At 40.2% G+C, this 19,239-nt stretch overlaps 3 protein-coding genes across 7 annotated transcripts; 2 read left to right on the top strand and 1 right to left on the bottom strand.

Annotated features, from left to right (window-relative positions):
* Positions 1-36: 36 nt before the first annotated feature.
* On the bottom strand, positions 37-15,619 carry LOC128625035 (pre-miRNA 5'-monophosphate methyltransferase). Of its 3 annotated transcripts, none has more exons than XR_008388875.1 (3): positions 14,658-14,796; positions 686-732; positions 37-358 (listed from the first exon to the last, which is right to left on the bottom strand). XR_008388875.1 is itself a non-coding variant. In XM_053653049.1 (3 exons), exons 2-3 carry the CDS (start codon positions 14,868-14,870, stop codon positions 12,434-12,436), a joined length of 795 nt encoding a protein of 264 aa, XP_053509024.1. In that variant the 5' UTR covers positions 14,871-14,941; positions 15,546-15,619; the 3' UTR covers positions 11,470-12,433. The 3 variants fall into 3 exon arrangements, 1 of the variants encoding a protein (XP_053509024.1); XM_053653049.1 differs by lacking the exons at positions 37-358; positions 686-732 and adding exons at positions 11,470-13,015; positions 15,546-15,619 and having other exon boundaries at positions 14,658-14,941; XR_008388876.1 differs by lacking the exons at positions 37-358; positions 686-732 and adding an exon at positions 12,949-13,015 and having other exon boundaries at positions 13,328-14,749.
* si:dkey-222f2.1 (intermediate filament protein ON3) lies at positions 1,020-8,635 on the top strand. Its single transcript, XM_053653048.1, has 9 exons — positions 1,020-2,049; positions 3,259-3,467; positions 3,751-3,811; positions 5,732-5,827; positions 6,057-6,221; positions 6,519-6,644; positions 7,651-7,871; positions 7,974-8,020; positions 8,394-8,635. The coding sequence occupies exons 1-9, from the start codon at positions 1,756-1,758 to the stop codon at positions 8,495-8,497; spliced, it is 1,323 nt and encodes a 440-aa protein (XP_053509023.1). The 5' UTR covers positions 1,020-1,755; the 3' UTR covers positions 8,498-8,635.
* Positions 15,094-18,267, top strand: LOC128625036 (cytochrome c oxidase assembly protein COX14 homolog). Of its 3 annotated transcripts, none has more exons than XM_053653050.1 (2): positions 15,094-15,218; positions 17,933-18,267. In XM_053653050.1, exon 2 carries the CDS (start codon positions 17,943-17,945, stop codon positions 18,123-18,125), a length of 183 nt encoding a protein of 60 aa, XP_053509025.1. In that variant the 5' UTR covers positions 15,094-15,218; positions 17,933-17,942; the 3' UTR covers positions 18,126-18,267. The 3 variants fall into 3 exon arrangements, with proteins under 3 accessions (XP_053509025.1, XP_053509026.1, XP_053509027.1); XM_053653051.1 differs by having other exon boundaries at positions 15,096-15,214; XM_053653052.1 differs by lacking the exon at positions 15,094-15,218 and adding an exon at positions 15,714-15,803.
* Positions 18,268-19,239: the final 972 nt, after the last annotated feature.

Genomic DNA, 19,239 nt, shown 5'->3' with positions numbered 1-19,239 from the left:
TATATCTGTCACGTTTCACGGTTGGAGTTCGGAAGCAATTGCAGAATTTATAACGTTTATTGAACAAACGAACAACAAAACAAAGACACTAAGACAACTTGGCATAATACTGTGGCAAATCTAAACATAAACTAACTAGATCAAGAAACATGGTAACATGGAACACGGAAGTCTAGGACAAACGAAAGACAGAGAAACAGTCCAGACAATGGCTATATATACACAAGTGTGCTCATTTAACAGAAACGTGATTCAGGTGCAAGTGGTCATGTGACATGTAGTACAGTGCAGTGGCTGATGGGAACTGGAGTCAAGAGTTACCTCCTTCATATATGACAATATCCAGTGAATGGTAGTCCTGCAAGTAGAAAACAGAAAAGCCTTGTTGGTGAGAGAGGTCAGAGGTTAATGGCCAGACTGGTTCAAGCTAACAGGAAGTCTACAGTAACTCAAATACCCAGCAGAAGACCACATCAGGTTCCACTAATGTCAGCCAAGAACAGGAATCTGAGGCTACAGTGAGCGCAGGCTCACCGACATGAGACAGTTGAAGATTGGAAAAATGGCACCTGGATTATCAGTGTGTTTACAGGCTGTTGCAGCTCACATCGAAGGAACAAAGAATATTTTGGGTCTTTGAGAAATATCTAGAAAAGAATAATTCAGTGCAAATGAGTGCATTTACCAGACATTTTCTGCCCACTCACTGAAGATCCTTCACAAGGGGGCGCCCTGAGTAACACAAGCAAAAGAAAAAAGGAAAAAAAAGTGTTAAGTAGGTTTTACACTAGTGCATGTACACAGTTTAATCCACATAAACTGTAATAAATATCCCTCATTTATGTAAAAGCACAGGACTAGATATTTGAAACCTTAAACCTGCATGTTTCTGGGAGGGTTGGAAACCCACAGAGAGACGGGGAGAACATGTGAAACTCCACACTGACCGTATCCAGAGCTCAGTATCGAACTGAGTACCCACTATGCCACTGTGAATCTCCCTCCCCCACCAAATAACTAAATAATTAACTAAACTCTGCAGACAGATGCCGTATAATTAACTTACTGGCCCTCTATTGTCAAGCATTTGTTTGCTGTCATTAGAAAGTAAGACTGTTCTTACCCACTGATCAGTTAATCGCAGTTAGCCGGTTGTTTGTTCACATTTCAGACGTTCTTGTTAAAATACATATTGTTGCCAGTTTATTAGGTACACCAGTGTGGTCACTATTAACCAACCACATGACTTGTATTCTGGTCACATTCCCATTTTGAATTTGCAACAATTATTCCTTGATTTTCTCGTTCGTGAAATAAGATATTAAAAGGATGATTATATATGCTGTCTTACTATACATCACGTTGAGATTTGAGATGAGTGCCCCTTGTATTACTTTCAAATGCTGTCATATAGTACGGTATAATACTGTTTATTAGAGATACTGTCTATTAGAGATCAGTAGGGAGAGAGAGAGAGAAAGAGAGAGAGCAGGAGTAGGTGTGTGTATAGTATGTGGGCGGATGTGGAGGGGAACGGGATGAGTGTGTGCACTCCCTGTTCCAGGGACAGAAGACTCATAGAGAGCAGACTGTCCAAGCACATTCATATGCGCATGCGTGTCCACTGGAACAGGTTTTACAACTCTGTCACTCCACCCAAATCCTGGGATTTAAAAGGCCCACACTGGACAAGCTTGCTGCACTTTCACAGCATCTCCTATAGCATCTTCAGCTTCAGTCCATTATTTCTTCACCATGAGTCTGAGGAGCAAGAGGATCAGTTCGAGCTGTTCTGTAAGGAGCAGTGGGAAGCTTGGCGGCTATGGAGGCTATAGCAGTGGGTTTAGCACAATGTCCCTTGGAGCGTTGTCACCCAGCTTCAGCACCAGCAGCACCTACTTGGGTGCCCCCATAGCTAACATCTCAGTCAACAAAAGCCTGCTGGCTCCCCTCAACCTGGAGATCGACCCCAACCTCCAGATGGTGCGCACTCACGAAAAAGACCAGATGAAATCTCTTAACAACCGCTTTGCCTCCTTCATCGACAAGGTAAGACATCCAACAGAGTAAAATGTGTCATTAAGGCAGTTTCAGACATAAAATGTGTTCTGGAATTTGTACAAAAGAGTACCTAATGAAGTTTGGTAAAGTCTTCAAGGTGGACAATACCTTCTTTTTTTTTTGCGTTATATTAGCATCATTTCTGAAAACAACACATTTAAAGAGCTGCTTCACAAAGGTGGTATTGTCCTTCAGGACTGTGACGCCAAAGTTAGAGTGAAATTGTTAACCCCATTCCTTTTTAAAAGGATACTTAGTTCTAGACACCTAAGAAGCCCAAGTGTTCTCAGACAAGAACGATTTGCTTGACACTGCTAGAAAGCACATGAAAACGATAGTTGAGCTTTAGCACCAAAGCCCTTTTCTTTAAAGCCGGACTGTAACTTGATAAAAAACAGGTCAGGCTTGGCCGAGTCACCTAAGATACCACTATCCCTGAGAGTATGAACAGAACCTTTGTGTGCATGGGGACAATGGCAACCCAATCCCAGGGGCCCCCTGGACTGAAACAGAGACTTTTACTGATACTAGTTAGGGCAAAAGGGGGTCTCTAAGTACTGGCCTCAGATCAGTGGTCAAAAAGAATGAGATTAGGTTTGAAGAGAGGTGGCTGATCTATGTGCATGCCTTGTTCATCTAGCACTGCCATGCAAGTAACTGAGGGATAATGTTGCTCCATTAGTGTCACTAACCTGGCACAACAGCCATAAATTAAACCAGTCTAGGCTTTTAATATGTGCAGTGGACCTATGCACCAAAGGACATTTAATTATCCCTTTAAAACCACAAATTCCACAAAGCTTCTTTAGGAACAGCAGACAAACTTCAGCAACAGAAGATGTATACTATTACTAGTAAGAGTCACACATAGATGAAGAGTAAATTACAAGCCTATTAGTGTGGTAAATAACATATGTATTTAATTTTAAAGTCTCAACCACCTACACCTGTAACCAGAGTTGGGAATCCATGAATCTTTGATGTGTTTGGCATCACGCCGGACTTTATCTTTCAGTAAGGCTATAAGATGCGACTGATAATAACTGGCCTCAGAGGAAAACAATGAGTCTTTTTGTTTCAGCTGTTTGGCTCATTTTTGGATCACTTCTAGTACACATTCCATCCAAAAATGAAACCTAGACTCAAATCCCATAAAGTTTCACCATATCTTCTTTGGTATTTTATTTCCATCCACAGGTGAGGTTCCTAGAGCAGCAGAACAAGATGCTGGAGACCAAATTTGAAGTTCTTCAGAGTCAGACCCCAGGCAGGTCTAACATTGAGCCCATGTTCGAGGCGTATATGGCCAATCTGCGCAGACAGCTCGATGTGGTCAACAACGATAAAATCAAGCTGGACGGAGAGCTGAGGAACATGCAGGGGCTGGTGGAAGACTTCAAGCACAAGTATGGCTCTCAATTAAAACTAACAGGAACTATAAATATGGGAATATTAGGTTGAGTTATTACTCAAATAATACCTAAAAAAAACCTCCAAAAACTAAAATACTCTTATATATACTGGATTGGAATTTATAGTAATCCATCCACAGATTTAAATTATATTAAGATTCTTTTAAACATATGAAAGATGTCCAAATAGTCTATGCAAAAAGATGTTTCTGTTGTGTCTTGCATACCAGCTCTGTATCTACAGTAATCCCTTCCATTTCTGTTGGCTTTGACTCAGGTACGAGGATGAGATCAACAAGAGAAACAACCTAGAGAATGACTTTGTGATTCTGAAAAAGGTTTGATTCCACTAGTGTCGTCTCAGGGAACACACGAGGACAATAGAGGCTTTTGTGCACTTTAGGTCTGATTCCACTGCAGTGGGCCACTGGGTAAATTAGGCATCAAGGGACAAGAGTAAACTCTACAGCCTGATACAACCTACTTTACCCAAAGGAGTCAACAAAAGAAGCACAGTAAAAGTGTCCCGGCTTTTAATAGATGAATATTTATATAAATCTGAACCTATGAATATGATACATTATCGAACAAAACCCCTGATAGGGTTAGAATGATATATCCAAGGGACACCAAAAGAACAAATATTGCCTCTGGTAATGCTAGAAATACAACCCAAAATGCCATTCATTACTGCATATGATATGTAGTTACAATACACTTTTAAATATAAAGGTTCCAATTAGAACCAAAATGGGGTTTTCAGCCTGACGCCACAAAGAACCTTTTACACTCAAGTTCTTTAGAGAACCATCTATTTACTGGGGCTTTAAAGAACCCAGAAATTGTTCTTCACAGCCGTGCCACATGGAATCATGTTATCATAAGTTCTAAAAAATACACACCAAAAAAAAACCAACCCTTAGTTAGTGCTTTAAGGAACCAAAGTAAGGTTTTAAGAGTGATGCCAGGAGAACCTTTTCCAGTCCAACAAAGAACCTTATAGGGTTCACTTGAACCTGTTAAAGAATGATACCTTGAAGAACCAATACACTGCTCTGAAGAACCTAGAATAATCCATAAAGAACTTCTTTAATCTCCACAGAACCATATAGCTCAACTCAAGAACCCTATACAATGTAAAATGGTTCTTGAAAAGAATGTTCTTTGCAGCACCTATAGTGCTGTAAAGAACCATTGAAGAACCTTTATTTTTAAGAGTGCACGTTCAAATATTTTCCGTCTCCAGTGCAAGTGATTTATACTACTAATGCAAAAAGCATTTCAAAACTAACATACTGGATGCATTATTTTATTAGCCGTAAATGTGTCTGTAACTGAGAGTAGCTGAACTAGGTCACTTGTCCCTCAAATGCTGTAACACAAGTACCTGAGGGATAAGGTTGCTTCACTAGTGTCACTAGCCTCGTACAACAGCCAGCACTCTAGCTTTTAACATGTACAATTGACCAATATGTACCTTTGAATTAACCCCTTAAAACTGATAATTGCACAGAATTCAGTTTAGCATTGAGACAACAAGGGCATGTTCGTGTGTTCATGAGGTACAACAAACCGAGCTCATATGGATAAAATGTACAGGTGTATTTGCAATGAAAATAACATGGGTGTTTGATTTCATAGCCTGAAGAACTACTTATTCTCTACAAAATATAGGTGTGGGAATGTATGCAGCTTTAGAATTCCAGACACCACACTCAGACTTAAAATGTATATGACAATGAGATAATAACAGTCCTCACGGGAAACAGTACAAGTATCCTTCCTCTTCCTGTCCAACATGCTGGACTATCTACTGCTAAATGACCCAGAAATAGTTATCAGCGTTATCAAATCGGTCTTAATTACTGCCTCAGTACTTAAATCAGTGGATTTAATCCAGTTTTCCAGCTCAATACAGTCCACGGATTTTCTCTCTCCCAGCTCCGAACATGCCTTTGGGAACGCTGAACAGAAAGGGCTGCAGGTAGGAAATTCTGATCTGACTTGTCTAGTCATCTGGTACACAGTATGTCTTCAAATGACTGATAAGTTGGATCAGGTGTGCTCTTGCCTCGCTGCAATGAAAAGCTGCACTTGGATAAAGGTTGAAATACTGGAAGTATTTAGAGGTGTGCTGGGAGTCCCTGAAAACTGCATTAGGAAAGACTGTATTTAATAATTAATCCAATCTTAGGCCACAGAAAGAGATCACGTCTTTAATGTGAAGACAGATCTACAGATTAATGAAATGTTTTTAGGATGTAGACTCTGCATACCTGGTGAAAGCTGATTTGGAAGACAAAGTGGGTGCGCTGACTGATGAGATCAACTTCCTCAAGACTATTTACGACGAGGTAACATCAGCGCCTCCGGCTTGCTAATTAGGGTTATAAGTCCACATCCAGATTTCTGTAAAGCTGCTTTGTAACAATGACTAAATATTAAAATAGCTATACAAATAAAACACAATTGAAGTGAATCGAATTGAAAAGTAAAGAACTCTGTTTGGATTATTTACAATGTCTAGGAAAAAAAACTGGGCGTAGATATAAAGGTTAGCGTAACCTTTACTTGTTGATGCAGGAGCTGCGTGAGATGCAGGCCAGCATCACTGAAACCTCTGTCACAGTGCAGATGGACAACTCCCGCAACCTCAACATGGACCAGATTGTGGCCGAGGTCAAGTTCCAATATGAAGAGATCGCAGCCAAGAGCCGTGAGGAAGCTGAGGCCTGGTACAAGTCTAAGGTATGAAGATCTTCGAGTAGTAGACTCTGTGAGAATTATGTGAATTTTGCTAGAAGCACACACTATACAATAGGACAAATGCCTCCTTACTTATTGTTATACTATGGCATCATGGTAATGGTTTTGAACTACACTATGCATTCATTAATCTGGCTGTAGGCATCCATACAGCTTTATGAGAACCATATACTGTAAATTTTACAAAGTAAAGAATTTGAACATGATTACGCCACATAATGTGCCGTTATTGTTACATACACTAGAGATATCCAGCATGTGTTTGTGTTGTTTCTTCAGTATGACCAGATGGCCAGCCAGGCCACACAGTACGGGAACGAGCTGAGGAACACCAAGGCTGAGATCGGTGAGCTCAACCGCATGATCAGCCGTCTGCAAAGCGAAATTGAGTCCATCAAGGCCCAGGTAAAGATCCAGCGACACAATGACACTTTCCCAGAGCAGAAACACTTGGACCTTCCAGTGAAGAATTAATCCTTTCAAGTCACAATAATCCTCATCTGCCTGGTAAACAAGTCCACTGCAACAGTTAACCTCACACTTAATTTCATAAATCAGCTGGTACAGGATTTCGCAGAGTTTTTTATGACTGCTGCAGTCAAAAATACTTGATTTTACGATGACTTTTTTCAAAATTTGCAGTGCGAATTTGTGCTTTTTTTGCGGAAAGCTATTAAATTGGTGAAACTGAAATGGCACGAAATAGTTTTACACGGTCTTTCAGTGATGTTTGTTGGTAAATGAGACTTTTTAAGCTGTACTCATGTTCCACGCACATGACTCGAAGAGGGCTTTGGCTGAATGCGTGTTGTGATGTCACATGACACGTCTTCGCCCAAAATCTGCGGTCATTTTGAAAAATTGCAAGCTCCTCCGAATCTTGCGGGGTTTGGTCGATTTTGTGGTCATTTCTGCAAATTGAGAAATCCTGTCGGGACTGATAAATAAATAAATAAATAAATAAATAAAATGAATTCATTCATTCATCTTGAGGAAGTCCTTTATCCTGGTCAAGGCCGCAGTGGAACTAAAGCCAATCCTGGGAACACTGGGCGCAGGGCACGTCCACCGTACGACACCTTGAACACAAAACCAATAGCAAAGCCAATCCACCTAGTAGCATGTTTTTGGGAGGTGGAGAACGCGAAACCGGAGACTGCGGTGAAAACATGGGGTGAACATGCACAGAAACTCTACACAGACAGTAACCTGAGCTCAGGATCAAACCTAGGACCCTGGTGCTGTACGTTGCCAATGCTATACACTGTGCCAATGTGCTACCCCATTAGCAGACTTTAGAAAATGACCAACAGTTGTAAGACTTGTTCAAAATGTGAGTAGGTTTTGTCTCTCTATGTCTGTTATTAAAAAACAAATGTGGATAAAAACTGGATAACGCCCTTGCTCCCAGCGCACTAACATGGAGAACCAGATCGCCGAGGCAGAGGAGCGTGGTGAGCTGACAGTGAAGGATGCCAAAGCTCGCATCAGAGACCTGGAGGACGCGCTGCAGAGAGCCAAGCAGGACATGGCACGCCAGCTGCGGGAGTACCAGGAGCTCATGAACGTCAAGCTGGCACTGGACATCGAGATTGCCACTTATAGGAAGCTATTGGAGGGCGAGGAGGACAGGTGAGGTTAGAGACAGGCACAGGTAATATTACCACACCTGGAAAGTTTTAAAGTGTAATTATATCCCTTTTTTTTTTTTTTTTTTTACTATTTTTTTTAAAGAATTGGACAGCAGGTCGTTGGCAACATTCAATCCATGTCCAGTTACAGTGAGTACTGAACTTTACAAGTAGTGAGTAGAGTCTACAGTTTCTGACAAAGGTATAGCTTTAGAAACAGTTTAGACACTCTCGCCTCGAAAGACGTTGACTGGCTTAGTGCCAAGATTTCTACACAAACAGTAATAAGATTAGAATATGCTATATATGTACTATATATTTTCAGGTGATTGTGTTTACATGATGCTAAACCTGAGGCTAGAAGCTTCCCAGACAAATTAGCAACAGTAGCCTTGCAGCTTTAGTGCAAAACTAAAAAGGGAATAAAAAGAGGATAAATGGGGAAAATTGTGCAAATGTTGTTTTGTTCATGAAACGTCATTATAAGTATGTCTCTCTCTGTTTTTTTTTTTATTTATTCCAGGCTCCAAAGGAATGAACGGCTACCAGCAGTTCAGCTCTCCATCCCCTAAACTGCTGATCAAAACCACCGAGATTAGAGACAACACCAGATTCACTACACACTGAAGTGTCAGTATAAAATATGATATCAAATAGCTTAAAGAAACTATCGTAAAACTAACTATAGGTTCATGTTATGGTAGACTTGTTACAAGAAACTATATCTATAGGCGATATATATTTTCTGTATCAGTAAAGGTGGCATAATCCTGATATAATACTCCAGCAATTAAAGAATTCTGAAAAACAACATAGCGAACTGCATCTTTTATTATTTCTTTTACAATTATTATTTATTATGTACAAAATCACAACACCTTATTCACAACTGCAACTAAGCATTTGTTCATATTGTTATATTAGGGCATTGTCTTGAACTCGTAATACTTGACATTAAAGGAACTGAAAAGTTTTGTATTTGAGCTAAGAGACTAATGTACTTGGGTCATTCCTTGACATGGTCCTGGTCAGCATAGTACTGAATCCGGCACCGGTCCTGGGAATACTAGGCGTGAGGCGGAAATTCAATCTGGATGGGACTCCAGTCCAACAAAGGGCATCATTCACACACATTCACACACTCATTCACACCTAGGGATAATATTTAGAGTCAACAATACACGGACCTGCATGTTTTGGGGAAGCGGACTGGAGAACCCAGGAGAAATGCTTGCAGACACAGAGAGAACATCTGCACAGACAGTGCCCCGAGCTCAGGGTCGAACCAGGGATCCTGGGCCTGTTAGATGCCACTGATATCAACTAAAAATTATTTCTGACTTTTTTTAAAGATTGTTATACATTTAGTTGTATATTTATATACAAAACAAATATATTACAAAACAATTTATATTATTCAATATTAACCCCAGTGTCAGTCCATCTCAAGTGGTTCAATAATTGCAAAGTTGGTTCCTTGACCGTTTTACAAAACCACTGGTTTAACTACGACAGCCATCTCTGTTTCATGGCACACAACAAATTTTGGTTATACAGCTGTTTCGGAAACCTCAGGATCTCGGCTCAGGATGGTCCTACTGTAGCTCCTTGGAGCAATAACTGATCTCTAGAGCACGTTACAAGGTACATGAACAGTTTGCATATTCTTGATCCTTAGACATAGAACTTAAGTCCAAATGTAATGCTTAAGATTGCTCACAGTTCCACATTTAGAGTCAGTTTATAATGGGAAGGGTTTGAGTCTCAGTCTCAATTTTTTTAGGGGGTACCTAGGTAAATATAGTGTGCATGCAGAACATTTCAGCTTTGAGACTTCTCCCTCTCTCCTTTTTTTAATGGGGACAAGAAAGTGCAATTAAAAAAAAAAAAATTCCCCTCACTTTCGGGTTGAATATCTCTGGTTGGGGACCAGATACGAAGCTGAAATTTTCACAGAAATAAGTGTTCTACAGTAGCAATCTGCTGTAAAAACTTTGCGTTTGAGAATCCACTGTTTACAGAGCTAGGGCTAGTAGAAATCTGAGGAAAAACCTACTTTATTCATGCGTTTTGAGAAAAGTCATCCTGAAGACCTTGGTTAGCTTGTTCAGGTGTGTTTGATTAGGGTTGGAGCTAAACGCTACAGGACAGTGGACCTCGAGGGCCAAATTTGAAGAACCAGCCTGATCCATCATATTGGTACAGGTGTACAACTGGTATGCATGAATTGATTTTATCCAAATATGGGATTACAGTGTTCAGTTGGGTGTTTTACAAATGAACAGTGTCATAAACAGCTGCGGTGATTTCTGAGCTGTAGTCACGTACTGCTTTTATATGTTTATTTTTTAGAGCTAGGAGTATGCCTTCCTCCGTGCTCATTTTCTTGCCACAGCCCTCATCCTTTGTCCATGAACTCACACGGGTAGCTTATAACAGGTCACTGTTGATGTTTGAGGCTGCATCTTCCACTCATCATACACATTCTAGCCTTTCCAGCAATATTACACAGGAAACCAATCAATTCCTTTTTACCACACTATTCTAACAAATAATTCTGAGTCCATATTTACAGGCTTTTAGCGTCCACCCGTCTCTGTAAGGCTGTGTGTTATTCTGCAGGCAGAATTTGCCTTCGCTTGTCCACTTACAGCAAATCAGTACAAAGTTCTTCTGACCGATCAGCTTTATCTCATGATGAAACATTTCGATCCTGATGGGCGTGGCATCTTCCAGGCTGACTCCACCCACATCTGAAGGGCACTAGAGCTCACTGAATGGTTTGATGAGGATGAAGATGATATGAAATATATGCTACAGCCTTCACAGTCACCAGATCTCAACCTAACTGAGCACTTATGGGAGATTTTGGAGTGACATGGTAGACAGCACTCTCTACCACCGTCATTAAATTTAGTGTTCATGCTTCCAGCACAGTTCCAGAGACATGTAGAATCCGTACTAATGTGATCTGAAGTTGTTCCGACAGCTCATGGTGGTCCTCAACCTTACCAAGACACTTTACGCAGCTTTTTACTCTCTGTATTTGCCTCTCTCAATTCCTGCTGGTGCAGGTTCATGGCAAGTTTCCTCATTTTCACATTTGATCTTAGGCAAAAGGCACAGAAGCGATAATTCACTCATTTTTTTAAACAAAAACACACACAGGCTACTTGACAAAGAGCACCACCTTGTGGAGAACAGATAGATTAACTGTAAAATAAATTCCACACACCACATGCTCCACAATTACTTTGCAAACATAATGCAAATATTTCACCATTAGCCTCATTATTAATAATTAAATGTAATGGACCCAAAGAACATTTTTCCCCACTCACTGAACACATTTTTAGCATTATATTATAATAATTTGAATTATAATTAGGTCCAACATCACATTATTGACACGTGAGGTCATAAGCTTACATACGCTTTGCAGGATCAGCTAAATATTAATCATTTAAAAAAAATAAGAGGGATCATTAAAAAAAATGCATTTTGTTTTGTTTATTTAGTCCTTCCCTGAATAAGCTATTTCACATAACAGATGTTTACATATAATACACAAGACACAATAATAATTGAATTTACACAAATGAACCAGTTCAAAAGTTTACACACGCTTGATTATTAATACTGTGTGCTGTTACCTGGATGATCAACGACTGTTTTTATGATTTGTGATAGTTGTTCATGAGTCCCTTGTTTGTCCCGAGCAGGTAAACTGCCCACTGTTGGACATTCTTTGCTTTTCCAGCATCTTTGATCTCTTTCCAAAAGTGACTATAGGATGTTCAGAGCCATCTTTTCACAGTGAGGATAACTGAGGGTGGATGTAAACTTATGACCTCAACTGTTTAGCCATTACTGAAATGACACTGTATATATTTATTTATAACCTCAGAGTTGAGGTTGATGTTTGGATGCTTCACAGATCATTGGAGGTGAGAACCACTGAGTTACCAGACCTCACTAAAGTTCAATGTGTCAAGAGGTAATTCAATTCAGTTTTATTTGTATAGCACTTTTATTAGTGTAGACATGTTCACAACAGCTGTACAGAAACCCTGATGTAGATTTAAATCCCTCAGGATTTAAAGACAGAGGTTACAGTGGCAAGGAAAAACTCCCCGAGTAGATATTAGGAAAAAACCTTAAGACTCAAAAGGGAGCGCAAGCTCTTCTGGGTGACACCGGATAGTAGGATTACTATACCGTATACTATAAAGTCAAACAGTAGTAAGTGTATTTTGAGGATGTTCAGGATGAACAGATTGTGCATAAGAGTCTTGGGATGAGCACAGGACAGTATTTATGATTACAAGCCTATAGTATTAGTGAGGTGAGATTGCCCAGTGGAGCAAGGGTGAGGGTATAAACAGGTTTTGGGAATTGTTCATGTGAGACCGTCCACAACAGAGTAAGTGCAATTCCTTTACTTTGTAACATTTCATTTAAAATTATTCTGCAATGACTCTTTAAAAAAATGTTGTGTCTTGAAACAATAGTAGGTTATGATATGATATAATATAATAGGTTATAGGCTAATCAAATCAACCCCTACTGCTTTCTCTCCTGGTGGCTGCATGATCGTCTCTTGAATAACAAAAGGCTCCGGTCCCACGATGTACTACCGAAACTCCGAACCAGCTCCATTCCACACTGCTTTTCTAAATGCTCTTTAGCGTGAGCTGCCACATCGCCACGGATCTCCAGAGTCTTAAAGTGTTCGAAGTCGCTGCGTCCGAGTTTTCGTAACCGCCGTGCAGCCGAGCGGTAACATTTCCACGGCTGGGCCTCCAGTAACAAGCACTCGCAGACAGAAGCGAGCCGCGAGAGGAAAGCTAACAAGGCAGCATCTCCGTGGTTCAGGTGAACCCACATCGTCACAGCAAAACAGGAACACAGGTGAAAGCGACTGCGTCCAAACTTCTCCAGATAGGAAGCAAGTTCAGTGCGGCTCTCCTCACTGGTGATATCGAGGGGAATGAACTGAACGTTTTGGGGGAACGGGTTAGAGTTTTGAGCCCGTACGATTAAGTCCTGGTCCAGGTCAAATCCAAGTAGGTGAATCCTTTTGGAAGAATCACTTCCAGGTGGCTGATCTTGAAGAAAATGCTTGTACAGTGCAATAGATAAGTCCTGGTAAAGAGCAACAGTGGAGCAAGGTGAAAAGGATCAGCATGGCGGTTTGTGGTTTACTTCAACAATGTACAGCTGAGGTCATAAATTTACATACGACTTGCAGAATCTGCTAAATGTTCATAATAAAAAAAGATAAGAGGGATCATAAATATTGCATTTAGTTTTTTTATTTAGTCCTGCCCTGATTAAGCTATTTCACATGACAGATGTTTACATCTAGTCCACAAGACACAATTATAACTGAATTTACACAAATGAACCGGTTCAAAAGTTTACACACGCTTGAGACTTAATACTGTGTGTCGTTACCTGGATGTTTTTATGTTTTATGATAGTTGTTCACGAGTCCCTTGTTTGTCCTGAGCAGTTAAACTGTCCCCTGTTCATCAGAAAAATCCTCCAGGTCCTGCACATTCTTTGCTTTTCCAGCATCTTCTGAACATTTGACCCCTTTCCATCAGCGACTATATGATTTTCAGATCCATCTTTTCACACTGAGGACATGATACATTAAGAGCCACGGGGGTGTAAACGTTTGAACAGATTATTGGTGTAAATTGTTATTATTTTGTTTAAAGATCTTAATCTTTTTCATTTAATACTGCCCTTCAGAAGCTACATAAGATATATACATGTCTCCAAGAAGACAAAATAATACCAATTAAGGCGTATGTAAAGCTCAACTGTACACAAGTAGCCTCTTATATACATACATACATACATACACACACACACACACACACACACATACATATATATATATATAATTTAATATGATATAAATTTATGGATAAATTGCATCTGTAGCATGTCTTCTCTTACACTGTCCTAACACAAGCAGCAAAACTCAGCAGTAATATAAAAACTTTCACCGTTTTTGTACACGTGTTAGTACACTCTCAGCAATCTACAAGATGACGTGTAATAATGTTAAGAGCATGAAACGTAAAGCATGAACGGTATGAGCATGAAACGTAAAGCATGAATGGTATGAGCATGAAACGTAAAGCTTTGGAAGCTGATCTGTTTGAGTAGACTGTACAGAAAAGGAAGTGAGAGAGCTGGGAGACTGAAGGACTAAAGCGCTGCTGCAACGCTCTCTTCAGGTAGAGATGATGCAAGGGCTAACTTCCACCACCATCAGCAGGGGAATGCAGCCATGAGAAAAAAATACACAAACATGATGAAAGTAGAAAAAAAAGATGCAGATAAAGAAAGTCAAGACACATAGCATGAAGCTTTTCTGCTGAAAAAGAAACAATAGAAACCCTCATAGAATATGTAATGGTTTTAGTAGTTATAATAGGAATTGAATTGGTTTTAATGGAAACTGTATTGGTGGCATGTTATATCTAGTGGATACGATCAAGGACCAATAATGGTAATGGTTTTAATGGTTGGCTGATGGGTTGTAATGGTATTTGTAGTGGAAAACATTAGAATTTTTGGTGATGGTTTCTGTTGGTCTTTTCCCCAGCAGGGTTGAGAGTTCTGTTTGTAATTTTTTCCCTCTGAAAATTTGCATTCTCTATAGATCTTACTTGTAACTTTTTTTGTTGCTGTTATTAATAAAAAGAAAGACAGAAAAACTTTTATTTGATTATTATATTGAGTTAGCGGTTCAGCTTCGCTCTCTCACCCCGGAGTTGCAGCCCACATCGAGCAGCAGCACCGCCTCTGTGTCGGGCTGATGTCCCACATCCTCCAGCAGCGTGCTCGGGATCAAACTCAGACGATTCTCTGGCGGATTAAATGTGTAGTAATTTATAAAGTTTCCGTATGGAGCTGCTCCAGGATCCTCTTTCTCCTCGGCTGTTTCGGAACATGTGTGTTTACTGCTCGGCGCCTCCATTTTTGTCCGTCTTCAAAATAATTCCCTCAGTGTTGCTTGGCTATGGCGTGAAAAGTTCCTGCTACTGAAAACTTACATAAATCAATAAACAATTAAAATGTCACTAAATCAATCGACTGGACACCTCAGACATTACAGTAGCTGTTTCCTTAATTTCCTTAATGAAAATTGGACAGTAGAAACAATAAAAACATACACACGAATATATAAAACGCTTTGGGGATTTTTGTCCTTTCCGTCCATCCGTAGTGCAACCAGGAAGTGGTGCAGGCGTAATTGGCTGACATTGAACGTTCATAAAATAGGTGTTTTAACCGTCCTTTGGATTTAACTCGGATAAATAAGTAGGTGAGTGGTGTATAATCATTTTCGCATGTATTATTTCGGTTTGTAGAATAGCAGAGAGAGGTTAGCTAAATAAAAAAAAAGAGTCTAATTAAGCTACGGCTCGTGCCTCAGGTTCACACGCGCACACGTTTACTCTGTGTTGACGCTTTGCATACATCATTTGGTCTTGGATTTGATCAAAGTAACACTTATTCCTTAAAGCAGAGCTTTATTGACTTCAATACGATAGTATAACTAGAAAAAAAACCCAATACATGCAATAGTTTTGGAGATATTCTCGTTTTCTTAGTTTGTCCAGGAAAATGATTAGAATTTTTGATGACTCACCTTGTACTAATCTTGTGTTCATCCAATTACATGCTCGAATGTGTATGTCCCGCCCCCGGGGGCGTGTCTTGCTTTACATTAGCCAGTTTGTTAGCAGCAGACCTGGCTGTGGGTGCATTTTTTTTTGTCTGTCTTCTCGCCCGCTATTCACTTTTCTGTCTATCTCCTGGTCGAGGAAATAAAAAAAACAGGTTGGAGTAGATTCGTTTCTTAGAGGGTGGAGTTTGTGCAAGTTGGCTGATCGGACCGATCGATAAAGTGAGTCCATCTTTTTACACTGTTCGGGCTTCTCCAGGAGTAATTTGTAATATAATTTTATTTCTGGTGATTACTGGTGACACCTTCAGCAATGCTGACAGTCAGCCTCCGTTCAAACATCTGTCCATTTTCTGTACCGCTTATCCTACACGGGGTCACGGGGAGCCTGGAGCCTATCGTAGGGGACTCGAGGCACAAGGTGGGGGAAAATCCATCGCAGGGCACAATCACACACTACAGACAATTTGGAAATGCCAATTGGCCTAAAATGCATGTCATTGAACTGGGGAGGAAACTAGAGTACCTGGAGGAAACCCCCATAGCACGAGGAGAACACGCAAACTCCGTGCACACAGGGCGGAGGCGGGATTCGAACCCCCAGTCCCGGAGGTGCGAGGCAATGTGTTAACCACTAAGTCACCATACCCTATGTATGGCGTACATGACTACAAAAACACATCATCTCATCGTCTAGGATATGATCAGCATTAAACATGACTAGTATGGGTGAAGATGGCGATGAGAAATCCTCTACAGTTGAAAAAAAGGCTCATGCAGTCGCTCTGATTTACAGAAGCACATCGTGGCTCTCAGCTGAATCATGGTGTCTGGTTGTGCTTTAGCGTGTAGACATTAGATTATGATTTGAACTAGGGATTTTTATTTATTTATTTATTTATTTATAAAGATTCTGATATCAGAGCTTTTAATTCCATGTGATTTATCAAGGCACCTTGTATCAGGAGAAGTTTATAATCTTTAAGCCTAGTTTCAAACTGAACACTACAGCAAGATCCACAGTCTTTCTCCGTGTCAACCAGTGAAAGATGTCTGGCGTTAATAAGGCACAGTCAATTTGAATTCATATTATGCATATTTAGCATTTCATTATTCTGCAGCACATTTATTATTTATAATAATCTCCAACTTTTCACAAATCACCAGTGCTGGTACCTGACACTGATCTGATACTGACATCATCTTAATGGATTGATTCTCTGCACACTTGTTCATGTACAAGATCTGGTCAATATTAGTCAACATTTCATCAAGGACACGAAGCGTTGCTGGAGCACAAATTTGTGGAAAATGTTGACTTTTTAAAATGATTATTAACGAACATTAACTGGAAAACCTTTCATTAGATGAACTGTCCTAAAATAATTATACTGGTAAATTGAGACAATGGGCAGGGGGTGGCACAGTGGCTTAGTGGTTTGCACATTTGCCTCACAACACCGGGGTTAGGGGTTTGAATCCCGCCTCCGCCCTGTGTGCATGTTCTCCCCGTCCTTCGGGGGCTTCCTCTGGGTACTCCAGCTTCCTCCCCCAGTTCAAAGCCGTGCATTGTAGGCTGACTGGCATCCCCAAATGGCCCGTAGTGTGAGATTGTGCCCTGTGAAGGGTTGGTGCCCCTCACCTTGTGCCCCGAGTTCCCTGGGATAGGATACAGGCTCCCCCGTGACAATAAATGCTATGGAAAATGGACAGATTGAGACAACTGGCATTTAAACTAAACTTTAAAAAATGAGTCGTAATTTTTCCATGAATAACTGACTTCAGTTCTTGGCTGCTATTTTCCAGCTTCTGTATGATTTGGGTTTTTGCAGACTGCTACATATGAAATAAATATTATTTCAGAGTAGCACGCAACACGGGTCCAAATCTGGTCTTGTCATGTACAGATTCCACATTACCAGTCAAAAGTTTGACCACAGACATTTTAGAATAATAATGGTCATCAAAACTCTGGAGTAACACAGATGGAACTATGGGAATTATGTTCTGATCAAAAATCCAAAATAAATCAAAATAATTTAGTATTTTAGCATCTTCAGAGTAGACGCCCTTTTTGCCTAGAATTTCCAGAAATGTATTCTTGGTGATTTCTCACCCGATTTCTTGAGGAATTTCCCTGAGATGCTTTTTAAACAGTATTAAAGGAGTTCACACCTACGCTGGACATTTATGGGCTGCTTTTCGGAATATTTCGCTCCAATTCGTTCGTTTTGTGTTAATGGCATGTTAACAGACTGGATTGGAAAACATGTTGAGTTCAGGAAAGCAGGTCTCCAGGAACTTGGGCAGCCATAACTGAAGGTCTTTTTTTTTTCTTCTTTGCATTTTAGCGAGTTCCCCATGCTGAGTACCAAGCGTCTAGCTGATGTGGGCTACCGCGTCTTCTCCGGGTCCATGATGCTGCTGACCCTGTACGGAGGCTACCTGTGCGCCATGCGTGGCTACCGCTACATGCTTAGACAGAAGCAGCTCAAACTGGCTGCACAGAATCAGAACATCGACCCTGAGATGGTCAAGGACTGAGAACCTGTTCATACAGGAATGGCTGAGGAGGAGAGCTCGCACACGTTCACCTATCCATGGCGAATATATATTTTAGTGAGCGGAAAAGTTTTTTTTTTGTTTGTTTGTTTGTTGTAATATATTAAATTGAGTACAAATTAAACCTCTGTCCCCTTTTCCTTCTTGAACAGTTAACCATGGAAATGTCACCTAGAAGAAACCATCGAATGGTTTAACATTTTTTTTTTTTTGCCTGGTAATCATTTCAAAATGATGTGTCCTTTCTTTTGTAGAAAAAAAAAATCCACACTCCAGCCTCAGGAAAGACTTAATTGATTATATACAAAGTACAAATTTCAGCTAGTCTGCTTTAATCCTCACACAGCTGTGCAAGTTCACGGTGTATTGCATAGACACAGCTTTAAATAACATTGTATTGTTGGCTACTTTACATCTTTCACACTAAACTGTTGATCACATCACATGAAGGGAGATACACACTTCTAACATAAATATCCAACATCGATAGCACACTTCATTAGCAGTTTGCCTGAGACTGCTGCTGCTGCTGAATATCTAACCACTCATTTTGTAACTTAATTTACCTTAAAATGTACAGCTTTCTAAAATACAAAATCCATCATAATTGTAGGAAATACAGTATCCACTTTAAAATATCAGCATAAATTACATGTATGTAACTGTCTTGGCAAATGGCAGTTGATCAGCTGAGACGTATTTGTTGTCCGACGTCGCTTCTTTTACCTTTGCACTGGCGCGAACAATGAATGAAAGTCTCTCATCAGGTGAGACGTATTTATAACTTTTCATAAATACACACCCAACATCCTAACATGTGGTACAAGACCATCATCTCTGCAGGCACCTCGGGGTATGGAGTGGAGTGATTTCAAAATTTCCTGTATCCAAGATGGCTGCCTATGTAACTTTAGTGTTTAGTTACACAGTAAAGGTTTATTTTAGTCTATACAGGGTGTCCCAAAAGTCTCCATACATACGGGAAATTAGTATTTCATACTTAATTTACATATGATTTCTTTCAGACAGCCTTTAGGAATGCCTTTTGACAAAATAAGGACGCACTGTAGTCTGTACAGGATTTCACAGCGTTTTA

The sequence above is a fragment of the Ictalurus furcatus genome, chromosome 21, assembly GCF_023375685.1.
Source record: "Ictalurus furcatus strain D&B chromosome 21, Billie_1.0, whole genome shotgun sequence".
In the NCBI taxonomy this organism is placed as follows: domain Eukaryota; kingdom Metazoa; phylum Chordata; class Actinopteri; order Siluriformes; family Ictaluridae; genus Ictalurus; species Ictalurus furcatus.
The sequence above is the reverse complement of the archived record's forward strand: the minus strand, read 5'-3'. Positions and strand labels throughout refer to the sequence as shown.

Excerpts from the sequence above, each read along its gene's own strand:
- si:dkey-222f2.1 (XM_053653048.1), top strand. The coding sequence starts at position 1,756 with ATGAGTCTGAGGAGCAAGAGGATCAGTTCGAGCTGTTCTGTAAGGAGC. Across the intron at positions 2,050-3,258 it reads TTGCCTCCTTCATCGACAAG|GTGAGGTTCCTAGAGCAGCA; the intron begins GTAAGACATCCA and ends TTCCATCCACAG. Across the intron at positions 6,222-6,518 it reads AGGCCTGGTACAAGTCTAAG|TATGACCAGATGGCCAGCCA; the intron begins GTATGAAGATCT and ends TTGTTTCTTCAG.
- LOC128625035 (XM_053653049.1), bottom strand. The coding sequence starts at position 14,870 with ATGGAGGCGCCGAGCAGTAAACACACATGTTCCGAAACAGCCGAGGAG. Across the intron at positions 13,016-14,657 it reads ATGTGGGCTGCAACTCCGGG|GACTTATCTATTGCACTGTA; the intron begins GTGAGAGAGCGA and ends GCTCTTTACCAG.
- LOC128625036 (XM_053653050.1), top strand. The coding sequence starts at position 17,943 with ATGCTGAGTACCAAGCGTCTAGCTGATGTGGGCTACCGCGTCTTCTCC.